General features: G+C 36.5%; 1 protein-coding gene across 1 annotated transcript in view; it reads left to right on the plus strand.

The window, feature by feature from the left end:
- Positions 1-23,740, plus strand: part of UNC13A (unc-13 homolog A) — a 5,702,976-nt gene that overhangs the window by 4,189,125 nt on the left and 1,490,111 nt on the right. Inside the window, exon 22 of the mRNA XM_044054109.1 lies at positions 17,448-17,598. Within this exon, the coding sequence (XP_043910044.1) occupies positions 17,448-17,598 (151 nt within the window). The remainder of the gene's footprint in view (positions 1-17,447; positions 17,599-23,740) is intronic.

The following is a 23,740-nucleotide window of genomic DNA, read 5'->3' on the forward strand; positions in this document are numbered from 1 at the left end:
GATGCATCATTTAGAAGCTGACATTGAGACACATAACTTGTACACTGATATGTAGCCTTTGTCTGTTCAGGTGATGAGATATTATGCTTTGTTTATTTATCAGTTATGAGAAATATTATATTAATCATATTTCTGTGAATATCTCCGTAAAGGAGCATCACACAGTAATGGTTATGGTATTATTGTAAAGCTGGCATTCATACAAACAAATTAAATACAAATTGTATGGGTCTACATGGTACATTGACCAAGATATTGTGCTTTGCTTTTCCAGAAAGGTAAAAAATATGCACAATATCAGCATTCCTTGCCAAATATTTAATAATGACTTTGATATGCACTACCACCATTTACACTGTTGGAAAGGTCAGTGTCTGCTGAACAACTTTCACATTTACATTTTTAGTCTAGCTCTTATAGTTATAGAGTTATGAACATTTGTTTTCTGTATGGTATTACAAATGGATTTTCTGAAAATGAGCTCAGGCTGCACTGTTGTTCCTATGGTGGAATTAAGCAGGCAGTTTTTTCTGAGCTGCTCCAGAGTGAATGAGTTAAGGAAATGAAAATGAATCCACTAGCTATATGATTATGCAACACTTTAAGTGGGAGGCTAAAAACTGTCAGTATTTTAGAAAAGGTATTGCAATTTATTATATATGGAAATTCCCAAGCCCTCTGCTTCTGTCCTTGTTTTGAAGGCTTTGGAGGAGAATTTTCTGTCTATATCTTTAGCCTCTGAATTTTAGTTTTCTGCATTTAAGAATACAAAGTCCACGGAAGCCACAAATGCATGCAGAAGAACCCCCACATCTGAGCTAGCAGTTGTTTGTACAGAGTCAGGAAAAGCATCTAAATTTCTTCCTTTCTCCAATGACTTACCAAATGATAAGGACAGTAGGGTCATGTACAGATAAGGAAAGGAAGTTGACAGTTCTGCTATTTTGGGTTTCTATGCCATAAAATACCAGACTCACATGATTAGGTAGATGCTATCTATTTTTTATAATATATGTAAGCTAATTCCTAGCCTTTCTGACTTAGACACTAGATATGCCTTCCAAAATATGCTTTATTCAGCTTCTCAGGTGGCTCATCACTCCACTTAGAACAGTTGCTATTGGATCAGCATAAAGAAGATTTTCCTGACTCTGTCTACATTTTTGCCTTAGGATATTAAGGCTAAAATCTTGGTTCCTTCTTTAGATATGGGCAACTTGTTTGGAACTCCTCCTCCTCAAATGTTCAAAAAATGTGGAAGAAAGGAGAAAAATAATGCAAGAGCTCAATCATCTTTTTCTTTCCCCTATTCTAACTTTTTAAATAAACTAACCTTCAAAGTTATGTCCCTTTTCTCCACAAAAGCCAAAGCTCTACTCAGCAGAAAGGTAAAAAGTCTTCAAAGAAAAACATGGCAGTAAAAACCTAAATCTGATTTCAAAAGGTCAAAGTTTCTCAGACAAACTTTCCAGTTTCTATCCTCTTCCTCTCTTTCCCACCATTGCTTACCCCATTCAACATTTCCAGGAAACTTTCTGTTGGCATCCTCTCTGTAGAGTAATAACATCTAACTTTTGGGTTCCAGAAATAATCCAGAATTGGTAAAGGCTTCAGTGGAACTCCCCTCCATTTTCTTCAGGAATTCAGTAAGTCCCTTCAAAACAACATCATTTTGTTTTCACAGTCATTCTCTACTTCTTCAGTCAAGGAGTAACAGTGCCTGTCCCACACCATGTAAGACAAAAAGGATTTTACTTAGGAATTTTACTGGGTCCAAGAAAAGAAGAGATTTTGTAACCAGTTCTGCATTCATCCACTCAACACATTTTTAAGATTTCAAAAATTAAAGATGCTTACTCTCCAAGATTGTTTCTCATCTTTCCCATGGCTTGGATGCTTATCTTTGATCTGAAGGATGTTTTCCTTCATACCCCTGTTAATTCAGACTGCAGGATGTTCTTGAGATTTCTTTGTTTGATGATATCATTCTCAATTTCCTGCTTTGCCTTGTTGGGCTTCCCACACCAAGAATGTTCACAAAGTACATATCTTGTGTATTTGCATTCTTAAGACTCCAATATATCTACATCTACATCTGCCCTTATTTGGACAATGTCCTAATGCAGGCATCATCTTCTCTAAGCACTCCTTTGAACTTTCACTGTCAACCTTTTTCACAACCTAGGGTTCAGTCTGAACCTCAACAAATCTAATCTACATCTATCTCAGCCTCTTGTGTTCATGGGATATATTCTTAATATATCCACCATGGTGGTCTTTCTTCCATTGGAAATGATCCAGTTCTTGACAGACGTCTTTCTGTTCCTGACAAATTTATCAATGGCTTCAGCAAGAGCTGTTCTGTGACCTCCAGGCTACATGGCAGCCACAGTCCAAATTATTCCTTTTTGTCATCTCCACATGAGAACAATTCAGTGATACCTCAAATCAGTTTAGTCACAACTCTACCATCCTCTTTCCTTCCTTCCCAGTTCTTCCCTTGCCTTTTTTGAGGAAGCAGTTGTATTAGTGGATCAACTAAATACAATTCAGTTCAGGAATTCCCTTTTCTTATTTCCTGTATTCATCAGAAGGACTCAACAGAAGCTTTGAATTTGGCCTGGCGGCTCATGTTCAAAAGGTTTTGAAATGCAGGGAGTTTGATTCAAACAGGACAAGAATGAGCATATAAACTCCAAACAACTGCACACATTTGTCTTTTCTCTCCAGACTCTTCATCACCTTTGAACTCCAGGGATTCTTCAAATTTTATCAGACAACACCACTGACATGTGGTATATCAAAAAATGTGGAAAACAAAGTCTTACCACCTGTGCAAACTGGGAACAATAACTTGGAATCTTGCTGTTTACTGTGATCTATTCCTACAAGCAGTGTATATCCCTTCAGAACTGAATTCAATGTTAGACTATGCAAACATCTCCAAGGCAAGCCCCCAAGAATGAATGTTGAATAGAGAGGTCTTACTGTAGATTGTCTTTCAGTATGGTACCCTCCCACCTCCACCAGATAGAGCTCTTTGCCTCCACTACGATCAAACAGCTTGGGCTACTTTGCTAGAGGGCTCCTTGCATATGACAGTTAGTGCAGAGGATTAAGGCTATAAGCTGTTAAGGAACTTCTTCCTGTGATCCAGGATTTGATTTCCACAGCCTCCATTTGCCTGCTGTGTGACCTTCAACAAGTAGCTTAACCAGACAATGCTTTGGGATAATTGGAAAAAATTGGGCTAGGCTCCTCAATGGCCCTCTAGACCACATGCCTCGTAACTACCTATAAACCTATGAGAACAGACACCCTTTATTTCCTATGGCAATGGAAATTCCTGCATATTTTCATCCTCTTTCTTTTTATTCCAAAGGCTCTTCTAAATATTCAGACAGATAACCTGAAAATGATTTTGGTGACCCTTGTTTTGGCCAAGACGGCATTAGTTCTCCCTTCTTGTTTATGTAGCCAAGGGCAATCACATGTTCCCTCATGGGATGGATTTGCATATACAGCAAAAGGGCTCTCTGATTCCACCAAACCTAAAGACAATGAACCTCACAGTCTGGATAATAGGCTTTTCGTTCCTTTCAATCACTTTTACTATGAGGACATGTGGAGGCTAGAAAACCTGCAAAAAGAAAATCATATATTTCAAAATTGAAGTGTATTTCCATGTGGTACCAAAATAGAGAAATGGATCCTTGTCAAGCTGTGATTAATTTTATCCTCAAATATTTTCTAGCTAATCTGGGACCTTAGACCTATAGCATAGTGTCATAGTTGTAAAAGAAGTGTGATTTGATAGTGATTCTGAGTCACAGAACTCAACTGGCTAGATTTATTGGTTGTTTTTGATTGAATTCCTCTCTAGCTTGTCTCCTGTAACTTGTGCTGAGCTGTGCTTTCCCAGGATCTTTTATTCAAGACTGAGAAATGTGTAAAGCCCTGAACTGAGAGAAATGAACTGCACTGATCATGGTGTCTTCCAGGTATTCCAAATAGCATTTTTCTTTAAAAAGGGAGGGAAAAAATCAATTATTTCATAGTCTTGTAGTTTTATTCACAGTAAGGGCAGTATTGTAATATGCTGCAGGAACTGTGTCTCATTTACACTCTAGCTTATCTTTTACTGCTTTTTTGGCACAACAACATCCACTTGCATTTCTGCCTGGTCTGATGCCAAACATTTTGTAGTTCTAGTTGCAATAGTTGGCAGTATTGTGAGTTTAAATAAAATAAGATGACCAAAATCTTAGCGTCAAATAGTTTTATTCTGTTTGATGCTAAGATTTTGGTCATCTTATTTTATTTTCTCCAGTAGCCGGTGTGTTTTTTTTCTTTTGTGGTTTGTGACTGTTACTTCACCCCTGGGCTTTTGGTCTGGTATAGGTTCATAGGTAGGTACTAGACTATTGGCCCTAGGACCTATACAAGCCTAGCCAAAAATGTACCCTGGCTTTCGCCACCCAAGAAAATTATTTTTCTGTGCCCCTGTCAAGCAGAACCACAGAAGTGATCCCCGGGGTGAATTTCTTATTACCCATCCAATCATCAGGATTTTTCTGGAAGAGTGCTAATGAGGAGCTCTGTTTGACATAGATAGGTAGTCTGTTCCAGAGTATGGGAAGTCTCTGGGACAGGAATCTATCCCTCCAGCATGTTCTGTTTATTGTGGTGACAAGGTTTAGGTCCCTAGAGCGTGTAGCTTGGTGGGATTGGGATTTCTTTAAGTGGAGCATGTCCAACAGCTCTGGGTTTGACATAGTTTTCTACAGGATCTTTGTTCACCCAACTGTTTATATTGTAATTTATTTGTCTGCCTAAAGTTGCACTTGTGATGCTGTCTTACTGTTCTTTGTTCCACTGTTATGGCCTTCTTGCTACAACTGCTACATTTATTATTGCTCTCCCTGCTGCTGCTTTCCCTCTTTCCACTGTAAAAAGTAAAACTTCTAAATTTCTAGCCTACCGGGGACCATAAACCTTTATCACAGAGTCATAGCAGTAAGACAACTGTGATTTAATAGATGTTTTGAGTCACAGAGCACCATTTGCTGGGTTTATTGCTTTTTTGATTGGATTTCTGTCTATCTAATCTCCAAATAAGTAGTGTTCATCTGCACTAATCCACATTTTTTTTATTTAAGATTCTGAGAAGTGTGGAAAGTCCTGAACTCAGAGAAATGTTGCTGATCTTGGTGTCCTCCAGGCATTCCCAACAGCATTTTTCATCAGAAAGAGAAGAAATAAACTGCAATGGGTGCCACTCAGTGCACCACTGCTGATGGACTCACTCTACTGTGTGTTACCTTAGCACATCTCATTGGGTTTGTTAGCATAACAACAATTTAACCCTTATCTTGTAATGTCATTCTGTAACAATTTATTTTTTTTTTGTATACAAGTAGAGAGTGGGTACCTACTACCACTACCTTATGTGAATCTTTATTCCCTTCCAGTATTTTCCAATTTTTCTGTATGATCCTACAAATAAACTCATTATCCAAGGTGATCTCTAAACTACAATAAATACTGGGATTACTTCCAAAGTCCCTTTGTCTGTTATTCATACTCTGAAAGGGGAATTTTAATAATGGAGGATAAATAGTGTTTCTTTTATTAAAAATCCCTTCAGCCAATTCCCTTAGGATTTTTTCTTCATATCTCCTTTCCTTAAATAACTCAATTATAAATTCAAATTCTTCCATAAGGTTGCTATCATCACTTGTAATACAACTTGCCGTTATAAACTGCCCCTTGGGAATATTCTTTTTAATAAAACATGGATGTTGACTACTATAATGTAAATAGCTATTAGTAATGTCTTCTTTCTATGGATATTGCTTTCAAAACTATTTGTTAAGATATTCCATTTCAAGCATATATCCAAAAAATTAACCTCCATTCCCAGTTCCCCAATAACAAACTTCAAAAACTCAGACCTCTCATTTAGTACATCTGAAACAAAAAACTTTTATTGTATCTCTCTCAATAATAAAAAACAAGTCTTCAACAAATCTTTTGTGATAACAGACACGGAACATTCTCCAACAGAATACAAAACTGTATGTTCTCACCACCCCACAACTTTATTTGCAAAAGAAGGCATTTAATAAAAGTTTTCTACACTAATTATTTGGCTTCACCTTGGTTCCAGTTTCTTTGTGGTTTTTGATCTATAGAATTAGTATTCCCTGGTTCACTTACTAGAGCAAGGCAAAATGAAGAAGGTGAGTTATCCTCCTTTGAACGGTTCCAAGAATAGAATGCTTTGAGACTTCTCTCTCATCTGGTATTAATTTAGATTACAGAATGACATTACATACATCTAGTCATCTGCCTTCTGGTTCCCATGCTACCCCCATTGTTAGAAACTGAACCTGAATTTAGCACATATGTGTTAGCATACACACAGATAGAGCATTCTGAGGTGTGTTATAGCATCTGAAAGCTATAAAACTATAAAACACTTCCACTGTTTCTACAGGAGCTAATAAAATCATTCTCTAGCACAGATATTTTGTCTCTGGCTGCAGTCAGAACTGAAAGATGCAATCTTTATGGCCCAAATTAAGTAATTTAATATATTACTATTTTACAAAGTTAGCTGGACTGAAATTAAAGTCTTCTCTGTTTATATATATACACATTTCCTCAGTAGAAATAGAGTCAGGACCCACTGTTGGTACATTTTTTTAATGCAAGCAGTTTTACAAATACATTTTTCAGTACAAGTATCTGTAAAAATCAGTTTGATGTACAAATGACATATAAACTTTACAAAATTCCAGCTAGGTATGTTGGCATATGTTACACATCCATTGTTGTACTTCTCCTAGCATAGCTGGCAATACCCCACATCATCACACCTCTGACAACACTGTTCAGCCTCAGCCTCAGGTTTTGTACTAAATGAATGGAGACCAGTTACAATCATCCTTTGCACAAGGGAGGACCTTCCACAGATCCAGGCACTTGCAAAAACGTAAGTCTGATCAGCCTCATATGCAAAGCCTTGAAAAGACTTATCATGCAATTAATCACTAAGGATATAGAGAACCTCAAAACACCAAAACCATCTAGTTTGGTTTTATCAAAGGCAAGTCATGCTTACTCAGCCTGGAGGACTTTTATTGAAAAAGTCACAAAAGCCATGGATGAAGGTAAAATGGTATGCACCATCTATTACAACCTGACCAAAGCTTTTGACTCAATCCTCCACTCAGGCATAGTAGAAAAGCTAAATAAACAAGGAATGAACCTGAAAGTCACCTGCTGGATTGCTAACTGGTCAGAGATAGGATGGAGGAGATCAAAATAGGGGCTGCTACCTCAACAAAAAGACTTCTCTGAAGTAAAAAAACAGTACTTAAGGGCTCTGGCTGACACAGTTTGCAGGTGACTATAAGCTGGGAGCAGTTATGGAATCCCCAAAAGACTTAGCCATCCTGCAGGAAGACTTGTTCCAAACTAATAACTGGTGCCAGAATCATGAAGTAAAGCTAAATAAGAAAACATGCATTATCATATTCTTTGGGAAGTAGTCTACCCTGGGAAACTACCACATTGATAATACACACTTAAGAGTAAACACAGTTGTTTGGGATTTGGGAACTTATTTGGACATTGACCTAATCTTCAACCAACATTCAAATATTAACAAAGACACTCTCCATCCCCATAGTGCCTTTTTGGTTTGGAACAATTAGTCAGAATACCCACTAGAAATAACATCTTAGACCTTGTCTTTACAAATATGGGGGCAGTTGTGCAAAAGCTTAACATAACAGTATATGTTCAAATAGATCACTGTTGTGGTATATGTACACACTTTCAACCCCTTATTCTTTCTCTTTCTCTTTCTTAGGGAGAGATGGAATTATTTTTCCTATCCATTTCCCCCTTTCTTTTTCTATTATCTAAGCCAATCCTGTTTGGATATCAGACTCAGTATTTTCCTGGAGCAAGGAAGCTCTGTGGACTTTTGTGTCTGTATGTCCTTTAAGTACCAGAGTGTAATGTTGTGTATTGGTGTAAGGTCAGATGTATGACATGAGAGGAATGTGCACATAAGCTTTGGTAAACTATCCAGATGTATGGTTTCCTTGGCAGGATACACCTCATGAACATATATTGCAACAGTGATCTGTTGAATGATCTACTGTTATGGTATGTTCTTACACAACTTGTACTTTCTTCATTTGATAATATGGTGGATATAGGGGAGATGAGTGCACCAGAGAGAAAATGGCATTGAGAGAGAGAGAGAGAGAGAGAGACAGAGAGAGACTGACTTTCCAGAACTGGTAGAGTAACCTGAAGTGAATCCAAATCTGTGCAATACACTCTGTGTCTTTGACAAGAATGTGATTTGATATTTCGTGTGAAAGATAAGGTCATCTGCAAGCAAATCTATTTCATATGTGTTTAATACATTTTGTTTTTGTGGATAATTAGGCAGACTATTGCCTTTTAGATTGTGCTAGAAGCTCAATAGCCAGTAAAAATAGTATGGGTATAACTAGACCGCATTTGATGAATCTCTTTTTTGGGATTGGGGTAGAGGAAGCATAATCTGCCTAGTAGTATCCTAATTTAAGACAGAGCAATTAGCCTTGGTATCTGGACATAAAGGGGTTAATAAAATTATTAGGTAGAGAAAATGTCTAGAAAATTTCAAATGGGTAGGGCCATAAAATGCCTGTTGAAAGTTTTCTCCAGATATTTTGAGAAAGTGAGGAATAGAGTTTATGATATAAATTGCTTAACTAGAGCACAAGCATTTTTTTTATTGTATTCTCTGTCCGGTGACTAATGATAAATTCATATTGATCTTGATGGTTCTAATGTGGAGGAAATTATTTAAGGTGCTTTTCTCATACACTTGTTTAACTTGTAGTGTAAGTTAAGTAGAAGAAATTAGCTATATGACTTTTCTGATGTTGGCTGGGGACTTACCGTGCTTTATCTGTTTAATGATAGTTTGCAAGATAAAGGTGGAAATGGGCATCTACTAAAAGTATGAGAGCAAAAAGGATAATTCTCACAATGAGCTTGTTGTCTTGAGTGGTGGAATATTTAGTACATTTCAGATAGTTCTATCTAGGAATATTCTCCCTACTCTGAGGTTCAGTGGTTTTGGAGTAACTATATATTGTTAGCCGAAGGTGTGAGGAGCACAGTCCAGTACAGAGGGACTTGTTCACCTGCAAAAAAAGCAGCAGTACTGTTATACCTAATTTCAGAATTCACTGTTTTGACACTGGCATCAGTGTCTATTTTTTATGCACTTTTGCTTCGCACATATGCTGTGGTTCAGGGGAAACAGTCCTCCTCATTTTGATTAAATATGCTGCAGTGTAAATAAGTTGTCTAGGATTACAGACATAAAACTGTTCATAAAGACCACCTGAGCCTGGGGCTTTAGAAACCTTTAGTTTTAAGTTATCATTCACATTTTGTTTTAGTAAACTACAGAAGTAGAAGTGGAGACTTGTGCTGGGATGGAGGGAAGAGTCAGATAATCAATAAGTTCTGACTCTACATGAAATAAACTTAGTGTGATGAGCATAAAAGATTTGAGCATTGCATTTAGTCTGTGTTTTAAGAGGCCAGTTAATGGAATATGAACTGACAATGGTTTGTGGTGAAGTCTGACCCTCCGTGTTACATTTCTCTAGGCCCGTGGAGCCATAATATAGTGCAAATTTATCTCCAGTCTTACTACTACCTCCTCATTTACAGGGGTGAAAGATATGCAGTTCATAAACAGAATCACTCTTTAACTGTTCCCTGGTAAAAAAAAAAAAATGAACGGTAGTTTTCAGAACAAATTCAGCCACACATCTGAACATCCATATACAACACACTCTTGAAGATGTTAAAAAGCATTTCTTCACTTTATTAATTTTAAATGGAAATAATGTCTCAGCTCACTGCATTCTTGGTCCGTGATGAGCTGAGATGTTGGTTACATTCAGCACTAATAAAAGGATGTTTGTATACCTTAAAAACTTTGTTGTACCAGAACAGACTGGTGACTGAGAACCTGCTCAGACAATGATTCAGTTTTGTCTATTGTATACTGAGCTACCAAATGGTGGGCTTGCTATGGGCAGTAAGTTAATGCATACATACACACATACATACAAATGTTTCAAGCACGGGCATTAACGCCCTTCTAGCTTGCCAATATACCAAAACATTTGTTCCTATAATAAATGTCCAGGCTGTTCTTAAAATATCTAAAATAGTACTTGCTTTAATGTAATTTGGTAGTCTGTCCCATGCATCAGCTACTCTGTCAGAGAAGCACACTTCTCATTTCCACAGAATCTTCTACATATTTTGTTTGATGATTCTCTAGTACTTTTTGATAACCCCCAAACATTCCCAGAGGTAGTGTTTCTAAATGCCCTATATACTTGAACAAGATCTCCTCTTAGATATATGTAAGAGGGTTCCCATTCAGAAGCCTGAAACATCATAAGCCTGAAAATCAAAATCCTGAAACCAAAAGCCTGAAAATTCAGAATCCTGAAAACTCAAAATCCTGAAAGCCCAAAATCTTGAAAGACCAAAATCCTGAAACTCAAAATCCTGAAAACACAAAATAGACATACTGATGTCATTGTGGCTTTGCTATTGTTAGCCCTGTGGTGTTAGGTCATGCGTTGGGGTCAGGTAAGTGTGCGGTTGGTTTTATTTTAGGGTTAGGGGCGGTTTAAGTGAGTTAGGGTTAGAGCAGGTTAGGCATGTATGCAATAGTGACAAATATTGGGGTTAGGGCGGTTTAAGTGAGTTAGGGTTAGGCGGTCAGGTGAGTGTGCGATAGTGACGGACCTTAGGGTTAGGGTTAGGGTCAGGGTCAGTTGGTAGATATTAGTGTCTTTATAGTGACATATTAGCATTATTTGTGTTTTCAGGATTTTGAGTTTCAGGATTTTGGGCTTTCAGGATTTTGAGTTTTCAGGATTCTGAATTTTCAGGCTTTTGGTTTCAGGATTTTGATTTTCAGGCTTATGATGTTTCAGGCTTCTGAATGGGAACCATGTAAGAGACACTGTACAAGGTCAGATATTTTAGTCTTTTGTAATAACTTAAATTTTCACATCTGTGGATGCCTTTTGTATATTTCCACTGTACTCTTTCCAATTTATTCATGCTTGTTTTCTTGTAGGGTTTCCATATTGTTATTCCATACTTAAGTTTAGGTCTAATATAACTAACAAACAATGCCTTCATCATTTTTGATTTCCTAGCTTTTATAAATCTTTTTATACAGCCTATAGTTCTATAACAATCATTAACCAATTGGTTGATATGATTAGAAAACTTTATAGCTGAATCTGCCCATTTACCCAGACCCTTAAATGAGTCTACAGTTTCAATCACTGTGTGCTGTATTAAATATTCACCTTTTAATTTATGTCTCCCAAATCTCATATGCTTAGTTTTTGATGTATTTATCAGCATATTATTTTCCTGTGCCCAAATGATCAAGTTAGTCAACTTATTCTGCAGCCATGCCTTATCTGTAACACATGTAATCAGTTTACCCAATTTCAGGTCATCTGCATATAGACAGTAGAACACCTCAGATGAAAATGTTAGGTCTGAAAAATACAATCAAAACAAGAAAGGGCCTAGGACAGAGCCCTGTGGAAAACCCTGACTGTAACCAAGGATTTCACCTGTCCAGTTGCTGTATGATACTTGCCATGTCCTACAATATTTGTAAGCCATCCAGGTATCCATATTATCAAGAGTACATCAATACCTAGTTATACTAATTTATTGACCAGTGTTTTGTGTATGACCCTGTCAAATGCTGTAGTGAAATCTATATAAATTACATCACAGCACAAGTTTCCATTCATAGCTGTTATTATATTGTTATAGAACATCATGTTACAGGTGGTAATATATCTGTTTTCAAAATATGCATGCTGATATATGGTTTCAAGTCCCAACCTATCCATTTCGGACAATAACTTATCTAATATTACCTTCTCCATTATTTTACCACAACATAAAAGTATACTTAAGGGTCTATATGACTCTGCGTTTGGCCTACTAACCTTTCCCTTTAAAACAGGTCTAATAAGCACATGTCTCCAATCTTGAGGACTCTCCCCATATTTATATGACCTTGTGAATAATAGATATAATGGTACCATAAGTTTTTGCTGAAGTGTCAGGTCATTGTTACTAATTCCGTCTCCTCCCTGTGCTTTGTATGGATCCAGTTTATACAGTTCTTTTTCAATATAATCTAATTTGATTCCAGTGTCTGGGGTTGCCTGGATATCACTAGGATAACTTATCACCCCTTTTTGTGGAGCCAAACTGTTTTGCGTAAGATTTTGTAAATATATCTATAATTTGTTGTATCGAAAATACATTTCAGAATCTGCACAGTTTATCAATTTCTGTGTATAAAAAGGTTTCCTATTATGCTCAATATCTTTATATAAAATTTCTTCAATTTTTTCTTGCTCTTGCTTCACACTATACTTAATCTCTTTGTCCAGCTTGTTTATTTCAGTTTTCGAAGTTGTAGTTCAACCTCTTCCATTTTTTATATTTTTTGTCTCTCACCTTAATCAGATATCTTGTTCTTATGATGTTGTATGCCTACTGTAGATCCTAATGTTAAACATTTTTTTGATATTTTGCACTCAAACAATTTCTCTTTCAAAACATTCCACATTTAATCTGCAGTTTTTTCACTGAACACCTCACTCCAGTTAGTTTTACATAGTAACTGCTTTGCTTCCATGTAATCTGTAATTAACCTTCTGTTCATTGGTTTAGATTTCAGTGTGGCAGAAATATCTAGCAACAAATTAACCTTTATAACCCCATGATCACTGCACATCAGTGGTGATAAAACTTGACTTGAAGTAAGAGTAATTTCTTGAGGAATACAAACGATGTCAAGTATGTTCTGTCCCCTGGTAGTTTTTTTTACAATCTGAAACAATTGTTGTTCTTGAATATACGTTGTGAACAGTTTCCTTACTAATGTTGTTGAATCAATATTATTCCAGTCTGTTTCTGGTAAGTTTAAGTCCCCAGCTAATATTATTATTCCCAATGTTGTTGAATCAATATTATTCCAGTCTGTTTCTGGTAAATTTAAGTCCCCAGCTAATATTATTCTTCCCTCCTATGTTTCATGCAAGAAATGTATGAATTCCTCTATGTCATATGCACTTAACTTTGATGGTCTATACACTCCAACAGTTGTTATATGTTCCAGGGTTGTCTTTATTGTCTAGCTTACACAGTCTATAGTATTGGTCTTATCATTGAACATGTAATAATCACAGCTCTCATAATTATCTTTAATCCCTATCATAATACCGCCACCTGATTTTTTTGTTAGAATGCCTGTTACAGTAAAAACTTTCATACCCTGACAGAACTAGTTTCCAGACACTGTTCTTTAACCATGTTTCACAAACAATAACAACATAAGTCTTGTGGGAACGTAGCAAATTTTCCAATTAAAATCAGAGATGCATCAGATGTTGTTATCTGTGAACTGTTAAATTTTCAATCTGGCAAAAATCCTGCCTAGTGTTTGTCAAATATTGTAAAATATCTGCTGGAAAAATTCTCTTCCTTGATCGCGACAAATGCACACCATCCTGTCTGAACACATTTGCCCAAAACTAGGCTTGGATGCTCTACACATTTACATTTTTTAAAACAGGACATTTTTTCCATGTAGATATTTACCCAAAAAATCTTTTCATTCACAGCAACCTGACTATCCTTTCTATAGGCGATTTGTGAAAATACGTCCTAACACCAGTACAAGCTATAATATCTAAGAGGGCTGTCATTCCCTATTAACAGCCGGAGAATCATTGCGGATGACATAATTTGCACTAACATGAATGAAAACAGATCCGTACTTCCTTACATTAAGGTGTTCCAAGGCTTGTCTCACATCTGTTTTTGCTCCTGGCAAGCATATCTCTATTCGTTGTTCATTATCTTCTCTGCAAATATAAGTATTGGTTCCTCTAATAATTGAATCTCCAATTACAAGAATATCTTTGTTGGCCAGCTCTGAAGAATCTTCAATTTCTAATGCAGTAATATCTGCTTTATCAATTGTTATGAAGAATCACCATTAGTCTTATTAATCTCACTATTTTCATTTGTATTAAATTCACATTCAGCTGGTATTGTAAATCCACAGTTTGAGCCATGCAGTCAACATCTGTCTTTCTCTTCTTTTTTCTTACAGTAATGTTCTTCAGTCCTTCCACATTCCATTTTGATTTCTTGATTTTCACCTGCCCCTTGCCTCTTTTTTTTACCTTCTCTGTTGGAAAAAATGATGCCTTTTTCTGTAAACTGAAAGTTTTCTGATAGAAAAATACCATCATTCCTGGTAACCTGTGTGTTACATAACAAAACAGTGTCCTTTTTACTACGCATTCTCTTTCCTTTACAGTCACTAATCAGTTTCTTTTTCTTCCTTGTTATTTGTTGCAAACTTCTTCCTTTCTTTCTTTCTTTGTTTTCTTCTAAACAAACTGGATCCTCAGATACCTGAATACTTGCATCCAGAATTCTAAAGTTGTCAAGGGCATTGTCTTGTTTCGTAGGGGTTGAATGATCTTTGCAGACAATACATGAATCATTTCCTAAATGTGTTGTATTTGTTCTATGCCTAAAATTATTTATTTATTCAGTCCAGTCATTAATATGTGAAACAACAGTTCTCCAAGCCATACCAATTGCACAAGTGCAATCGTCATCATTAAGTCTAGATTTACTTCTAACGATAAGCAAATCATCCAACTTTTGACATGAGGAACACTGATCACCAGTGTTATCAACTGCTACCTTTAAATATGTATAGCATTTATCATACTGTACAAGATATGTGTGCATTAGCAAATTGTTAATTGCATACTCATTTAAGGAATCCATATTCAGCTTCAAACGAATAAAATATTGTAAAAAGAAAATAATAATCAAAAACAGTAACCACAGAATTCAAAGAGAACTTAAATCAACTTCTATGACAAAAAAATCACACCAGCAATAAACTACTAAATAATAAATTAAGTACAGTAAATTTGTGCTGACCATACAAGTTCTGCAAGCTAGACAAAAGTTGTAATTCCTTTATTCACTGTCACTCGTAGTTACACTTCTTTTTAACAGTAAAGATCTAAAACCTCTCCATTTCTTACAACCAACAATGAAATTAAAGGTAAAACAACAAAATATGAATTGAAGTAAATCTTGTTAACAAGCTATCCCTTCTTACCCACAAACAGTTAAAAACAGTGATAAATACAATATAAATTCAAATAAAACTTCTCTTACCAGTCAACTCCACAGTAAATCACAAACCAAGGTAGGATTGTTTAGATATGCTTAGGATGTCAGGAGCTGCAGAGGCAACATAAAACAAATGTCTAGACACAAAGTAATATAATAGCAAGCTGTGTGCTCAGTACATTTGCGACACCATGCACACCATGGAAAAGGATTATAGGAGTGAAAGGCGCACAGCACGTGTAAGATGTTTGCTCACTACATATACTATACCATGGCGACTGGTGCAGTAACAATTTAGAAGTTGAATTCTATTTTGTGGACATCAGAACTGGGCACTCATAGGCAGACAAGTGCATAAAACATGTATGCTAAAGGTAGAGATCATGTGAAATCAATGCAGTGATACCTACAGAAGGACACTGGATACTAACTAACTCCTGGATACCAGTATTCTGCAGAGCATGGTAAAGATTCATCTGTGGTAGGAATGCGTGAACAGGTACCTGGACATATTCTTTCAGTGGTATAGGACTCACATCATGTGCCCACTTTGCACACACCTTCAAAAAACCTCCAGATCATTTGGATGTGTGTGCAGGGTGGGTAGATGAAGTCCCCTGACATATGTTAGCTTGTAGTGGACACACAAATGTCATGCATTCACACACACAGCTAATACTGTGTGTGGTGTGTGTGTGTGTGTGTGTGTGTGTGTGTGTGTGTGTGTGTGTGTGTGTGTGTGTGTGTGTGTGTGTGTGTGTGTGTGTGTCACATCATGTGCTCACTTTGCACACAACTTCAAAAAACTTCCAGATCATTTGGATGTGTGTGCAGGGTGGGTAGATGCAATGGACACACAAATGTCATACATTCACACACACAGCTAATACTGAGTGTGTTTTGTGTGTGTGTGTGTGTGTGTGTGTGTGTGTGTGTGTGTGTGTGTGTGTGTGTGTGTGTGTGTGTGTGTGTGTGTGTGTCTGTGCTTTCAGTATTGCCAGGATGTGCAAAGTAGACAAAACACAGTGTACCTGCTATGTTACTGTGAGTGGTGCAGTTCAAGAAATAACATATTTGTATTAGCCTCATTAGCCATTTCAGATTAACACTGAGCATGTGTGCCTCATTATGTCTTGGTATATAATGTTTTCTAGTGGTTGCAATTTTTTTAATACTGAAACAATTTAGTCTGATTTTTTTGTTTTGCAGTTATCTCTACATGGTGTGTAGAACAACATACAAAACTATGTAACTGGAATTTTGTTTGGATCTTCTAGTATTCAAATACTACTGCACATGAAAATGTAAACATTTTGATGAAAGAAGAGCTATAATTTATTACTACAGCCATATTTTTTGCAGGCGGTCCTTAAGATGTTGCCCACTTACTCCTGCTCCATCCTATTTTCCATCTCTTCCATACATTGAAAATCTTTGTTTACTTTCATTCTCCCACTATTGATTGTATTAAATTGCTGCAGTCCTATTACTTTTCTCATAACAGCATTCAATCCCATCTGTTATTTGCTTGTTCTGTACCTTGTTGCAGATTTTCTTAAATGACCTCTCCAACTTTTAACAGCACACCAACATTGGTCCTGTCAAAGAACATAATGAACTTACTGTCCCATCTCAAGGGCAAACTCCTACACAAAGGTTACCAAAGTGAATTATTTTTTGATTTAGTTGAATATCATTGAAATTTTGTACTCTGGCATTATGTAGAGTGTTGGTAGTCACAGAATAAGTACATGGCATTATAATTTTCTTTATTTTTTATTGTATATCTTTTTAGTTTTGAAAGGTGCTAACTAGAAAAGGCGCCATTCTGAGGCATATTTTCTTGTTTCACTTTAGAGGTCAAGGAGATGGGAAAGGAAACATGGAAACTGGGAAACATACTAGCAAAACATGAAATATGAATTTATGTATCTAGTATTTACAGGTGCATGCTGTGTGTAAGAAACAGGACAGCGTAATGCAGCAAGATGGACACTTACATAAAGCCACACTATCTTCTGTCTTGAATATTCTCGTACGTGGCCTATATTCGGTGATTCCACCTAACCTGAAAATGAAAGTAGTATATCCTAAGTGCAGTAATTTCTCTTCTCTCTTTTCAGACATTTTGCCTGTTTGTCCTCCAAGTATATGTGCCCAGGAGTTCCGGCTGTGATGAGCACCTTGTTAGCCAATATCAATGCGTACTATGCACATACCACAGCATCCACTAACGTATCTGCCTCTGACCGTTTTGCTGCATCAAACTTTGGGGTATGTCTTTACCATCAAAGTACTTGTCTGCTTTTTGTTTTCTTATCCTGTTTGTAGCACATGACCATAATAAATGGAGCCAGTCACAGCTGTCTCTCATTGCTACTGATAGCTTTATTGTAAATGCAGAATGACTTAATTTTTACTCGGTATAGTGTTTTGCCAAGAAGAGTATGCATGCATTATAATGTACTGAGTTGTCATACACATTACCGCTTCAGTGTGTTAGCATTCCAGATACAAGTGTAAATTCTGGTTATGACTGATTAAAAGGGATAGGGTAAGAAAGGAGAGTAAAATTACATAAAACATTTTGTTTCTCTTGTCTTGTTCTTTATCAAGGGAACTAATCAACTTAGGCCAAGGCAGCAAGTATATAAATCCTGAGTCAGTACCAACAATTTAAGTGTTAGGAAGGTAGCAGCTGCAGAGTGCTGTTTGCATGCCTTCATGTCCAAATGCACATATAATAGTATAACAGCTAGGGTGAAACTGGCAAAAAAAATGGAAAGCTGGCATAGACTCTTGAAGCATTTTATTATTTTATTTTATTATTTTCATCATCCTGTGTCATCAATGTGATGAAAGGATTTTTTGCACATTTAAAGAGGTCAGATAAATGGCAGTTGAGATTTAGCTCAAAAACTGTAAAATAATGAACCTAGGAAACAAAACAAGACTAAAAATTGGAAGGTGAAATGCTTTTGCACTGACACTAGAAAGGGATCAATGCCTGGTTGCATTTGATCACTTAAAAATGGTCAATCAATATGAAACGGCAAGAATGAAAATTGGTAGATTCTGAAATGCCTAGAACATTGCTTGTAGTAAATGAGTTCTTTTTCCTCTGTGTAGACAGTTATTGAGATCATACTTGCCTTGCTCTATATACATTTTTGAAAGTTTCTTTTCTGCAAGGATGTTGGCAAACTGGAAATCATACAGAGACAGTCTGCATTGCAGCAGGCAAATCTCAGTATATGCACTTGCAAGAAAGGAAAGACTGAGAGAGAATGGGGCATAATTAAAACACTTAGTAAACATGATAGCACATTAGGTTAATTAAGAAAGTCCAAGAAGCAACACATTTGAAAGGAAGATATAGTCGGGAGCAGAAGATGCCTTAATAATTGACATAGGTAGATGCCTGAGGGGGTGATGTTACAAAATAGTTAAAAAATATTTGTAATCCGGCTATAGATGCATGAAATATTAAATCAGATCAACAGTGTGATTACAGACAAGGATGTGGTCTCTGTGCCTCACTACAACATTAAGGAAAGTGTTTATTGCCATAATATTTATGTTTTTGAAGATTCCCAAATCAGATTATCATTCTTTAATTTCACCAGGTAGTCTTGCTTGTTCCAGCTTGCAACAGTTCAATCAAGATGTATACCTGTTGCCCTTACTGAGTAGGATATAATACCTCAAAATAAAGGATTTATAGGAAAATTATGGACCATCCAGAGGGGCTGTGTGCCTTCCCACCAGTGGAAGATCCACTGTTTCCATATAATACTTACCCAGAAGAGTACTATTTCACTTGGAGGACAACCGTTGCGATTTTTCCTTGCATTTTTTTTTTATTTTAAAAAACTTTTTACTTTATAAAGAGTTATTCATTGTTGTTATTTATATTGAAACATTTGTGTATCCACTCACATAATTGCATTATGTGTGTGTATCTCCTCAACAGCCCCAAATGTACTCAGAGTATGTGTGTTGGAGGTTGGGAGGGTTTTGTAGATCTGACAATCACATAGAAGCACTGGAAGCAGCTAATGGAATGGTCAGCTGTGGGGAGGCAAAAATAGCAAAAGGAAAAAAAAAGATTGAATTTCAGTGACCAGAGCAGTGATGCAGGGTTTCAAGTGGCAGCTGTGACATTTTGTATTGCACTTATAGTAATAGACAAGAAATGCAGAGGATTTTAAAATAGTTTTGAAAAGTGTCAGCCCTGTTGGTTTAGAGGGATGAAGTCCTGTCACACAGACGATACATGTTAGACTAGTGACTTAGACATCTATGTTGTACACAATGACTACCTACAAATTCTTATTAGCTATTGCTATAATATTATGACAGAATTACAACTTTAAAGTGCCAATGTATCTGCCTGAAGAGTATGCATATTATTGGATGCTGCTTGCATCTGACATTAACTTTTACTGCAGTCTCTCCACAAGCTTTTCCTTTATCTTACTAATATTTGTTAGAAAGCTAATTATCCTGTATTTAAGCAATAATCCACGAGTCCGGGTGATAAAACAAAGCTAACTGTGGCTAAATCCTGATATACTCAGAAACAAAAGTGGATTATTGCTTTTGTACAATACATTATTTAAGAAGGAAATTGCTTATCTTTCTTAAATAGTGTTATTGTATAAGGGCACTTCTGTTTTCTTCCACTTTGTCTTCTCTATATTGATTCACTGTAGATGCATATGGGACTTATGTTCACATGCTTGTACAGTGGATCATTGCAGGAGAAGCGAAGGAGAAAATAGAATCTCCTTTACTATATTTTTTTTAGTGCCTGAAAAAACATTTACTGGATAGCAGAAAAATATGAGGAAAATCAGGTATGTTTCTGTTTTAGTTGTGCAGAATGTACCTGATTTTTCGTATATTTTGGTATGTCCTCCATACCATATGCCAATAGAAGAAGAGTCTGGCCACTCAGTGGTACTTCAGTCTTTGGACTTTTTTCTATTGGTATATGCTTGATTTATATCAGACAAGCTGGTTCGGCTATTCAATCAAAGTGCTCATTTTTGACTAGTAATGAGCAGTTATTATATAACTCTTATTACACACTAGTCACCCTTGTTTTTATAGCGTGGGTTTTTAGTTACATTTTCCTCATTCTAGACAATCATCCTGTATCTCATTTGCCCCTGATGCTTTTTCTAAAAATTAGTTTGTTTAATGTGGCTGGGAGATTCTCGTTATTCCTCTGTTTTATGATTTGGCTTCTTTAAAGATACATTTGTGGGGTGGGACAAGCTATATGTGGACAGATTAATTTTCTTATTCACTGAGACTGTTCTCCCGCTTCTGTTATGCAAGATAATTTAGTGTAAGATAATGTGTATGTATATATATGGGTCTACCTGTTAACACCGACACGCCAAAACACCAACAACGAAATAACTGACACGACAAAACCAAAAAAAAAGAAAGTTCAAAAACACGAAACTTCACATACCCGACAAACCACAATCCCAACAATCAACAAAACAAATACCTTTCCCGAAAAACACACACACAACACAAGCACACCAAAAACCTTGCAAACCTACACTAAACCTTACATACACAACTATCTATGCACTAACCTTAACCCAAACCCTAACCCTAAGGTCCATCACTATCGCACACTTACCATACCCGCACCCTAACCCTAACTCACTTAATCCACCCCTAACCCTCAAGTATGTCACTATCACAACTTACCTTACCCGCACCCTAACCCTAACTCATGTAACCCGCCCCTAAACCTAAAGTCCGTCACTATTGCACACTTACCTGACTCACACCCTACCCTAACGTCCGTCACTATCACACACTTACCTTACCCACACCCTGACCCTAACGTCCGTCCCTATCCACACTTACCTTAACATGTCGGTGTTCTCAGCATTGGGATTCTCAACTGTTGGTCTTCTCCGTTGTCGATCTTCTGGTGTCGGTGTTCTCTTGTCGGCATTTGGAACTTTTGACGTTTTCAGATAGACCCATATATATATATATATATATATATATATATATATATATATATATGATATATTTTTTTTAATTTCTGACTTGTTTACGATATCATACTGAATAGAAACAAAGCCATTCAAATGAGGTTACAGGAGGAAGCAGGCAAGTGTCTAAAAAGGAAGTGCAGCCAATCCATTAAGCTGCATAAGGCAAATTACTGTTATCTGCTAAGAGTCACTGTGTTTTTGTAGTCTGGTCTTTGAGTATAAATAGAATTCCCTGAAAAAGATGTGCATCCCTTTATTACCCAGCTCTATGACAATTTATATTTTTGAAGGATCTGGAGCACAGTGACCGAAGCAGACATTTGTCTGCTCAGTTGTTTGAGAGCTGTGGCTCTATGTGCGGTGACAAGAAGATAAAGGTTTTATGGAAAACATACTGTTCCAATATTTCACAGCCCAGTCATAATAATTTGCTTGAAAGTCTTGATTACCTCTTTCTTGTCTATAATGAAGTTAGCCAGATACCATATTTCTTCATTTTTAGCATGGTTTGTTCATTAGCTACTCTTGTTCTGAAGCTGCATATTATAAACAGTGTTTACAATAAAAAAATTACTTTCATATGAGGCCATAGACAATATTAATCTTTTTTTTAGTTTAGTATCTGGCCTCAGTACCAACAGTTAAAAGTGTATATCAAGTAGTCATAAGCAGAAAAGCTACCCCTCTAGATTACCAATGAATGCATGCTGTCTAGTAATCTGTGCTGTAAAATGTTTTGAAATACAGTCTTGCACTTAACAATGCCACTTTGGGAAAGGTTGTAAGATTCTCAGTGTATACGCTAAGAGGGAAATCAAAGTAAAAGCCCTCCTAGTATGTTTACCCATGTGAATATTACTTAGCAGGTATCAAGGAAAATGTTGATAGCTGCAATAAAAGCAATCATATTTTGTGCCAATGAACCATACAGTTACAAAAAAAAAAATAATAAAATAAAAGAGAAACATGACCTATTTAACTTGTGAAGTCTGATTTTCTAAGATTACTTTAGGGACTGACATCTGTGTCTCATTACAGATATAGATTATTCACAAGCTCCACAGACATATGAAGCTACGGAGTTTATTAACATTCTTATTCCATGTGTGGTTTTATTTATTTTATTTTACATTTGTTAACCGTGACAGTCCGTCTGGACTAGGTCCATTTACAGTGGAGGCCCGGGGAGAAAAGCTCCACATATATTCACAGAAATACTAGAATTTAATACATAATAGTAAAAACTGATAATAACACATTATAACTGCAAAATTCCAGCTAGTAAGACAAAAAAGTAAAACAGACAGGATACAACTCAGCAGCTGAACAGACAAAATACAATTAGCATTGAACTGTTAGCTGCAGTTTGATGCCTTCCTAAAAGCTGTAGGTGATTTTTTTATTAAAATCACAACTTTATCTATTACCAGACAAAGTGTCTGCGTACTGTTTTTTGACTACTTAATGTAGCGATTTGCACTGAAAATTATGCTCACGTATGGTGGTGTGATTTTTGCTGACATTTATGACAATTCCTTCCACTCTGGCTGCCCGTATGTTTCATTAGCTTTAAGTCTTGAAACCTCATCTTGGGAATCACATTATTCTTCCACTGGATGGTCATGTGCAACCAGGAATGTATCTTTTTACAACCTGTCAGTATTAATAACAGGACAGGAGTGGCTACCAGTTTGAATAAAATACTCAGCCACTACTGGCTCATCTATCATTTTGTGCCATTCCCTGAACTGGCGCCACTCAACAAAATCCCTTTCATGATCTGGATTTGGCACTCCTCCAGTTCCTCCATTGAGTAGTCAGGTCCATTCTCCTGATGTGCACTTCTCAAGCATTTCAGATGTGAAATAAAAAAAAGACTAGTTCTTCTATTTCTTCTGTTTTAAAACTATATCAGCCCTTTTGCTATACTTGTTGCCAGACTGCATAGCTTGTACCACACATGAAGCAAAGGAGGTGTTCCAAAGCATGAGTACTACAATATTGTAATTCATTTCTGTACCGGCATTCAGAAATTAATACCGTACTGCACTACAGATCGATCAGCATCTCCAAATAGTTCTCCCTAGCACTTTGTTCTTGAGACAGCTGTCCCCATTCACCCCATCCTAGCTATACTTCTGCTCAGAGTAAAAATAATCAAATTTTATGTTAGATGTTACCATAGTCAGATGTTTTCTAACAGTTTTACATGTCAGGCTTAGTACTTATGCAAAATGCATTTAATTTTTTATAAAGCACGGTATTATGAGTTAAAGTTTTTGTTGGCTGTTCTTTCTAATATGCCTGGAAGATGATGGCACTGAGAGAAAAGGTCAGAGGCAGGTAGCACGTAACTCTGTGTGTGTGTGTGTGTGTGTGTGTGT

Source organism: Protopterus annectens, chromosome 13.part0 (assembly GCF_019279795.1).
Source record: "Protopterus annectens isolate FY-2018-M chromosome 13.part0, PAN1.0, whole genome shotgun sequence".
Lineage (NCBI taxonomy): Eukaryota > Metazoa > Chordata > Ceratodontiformes > Protopteridae > Protopterus > Protopterus annectens.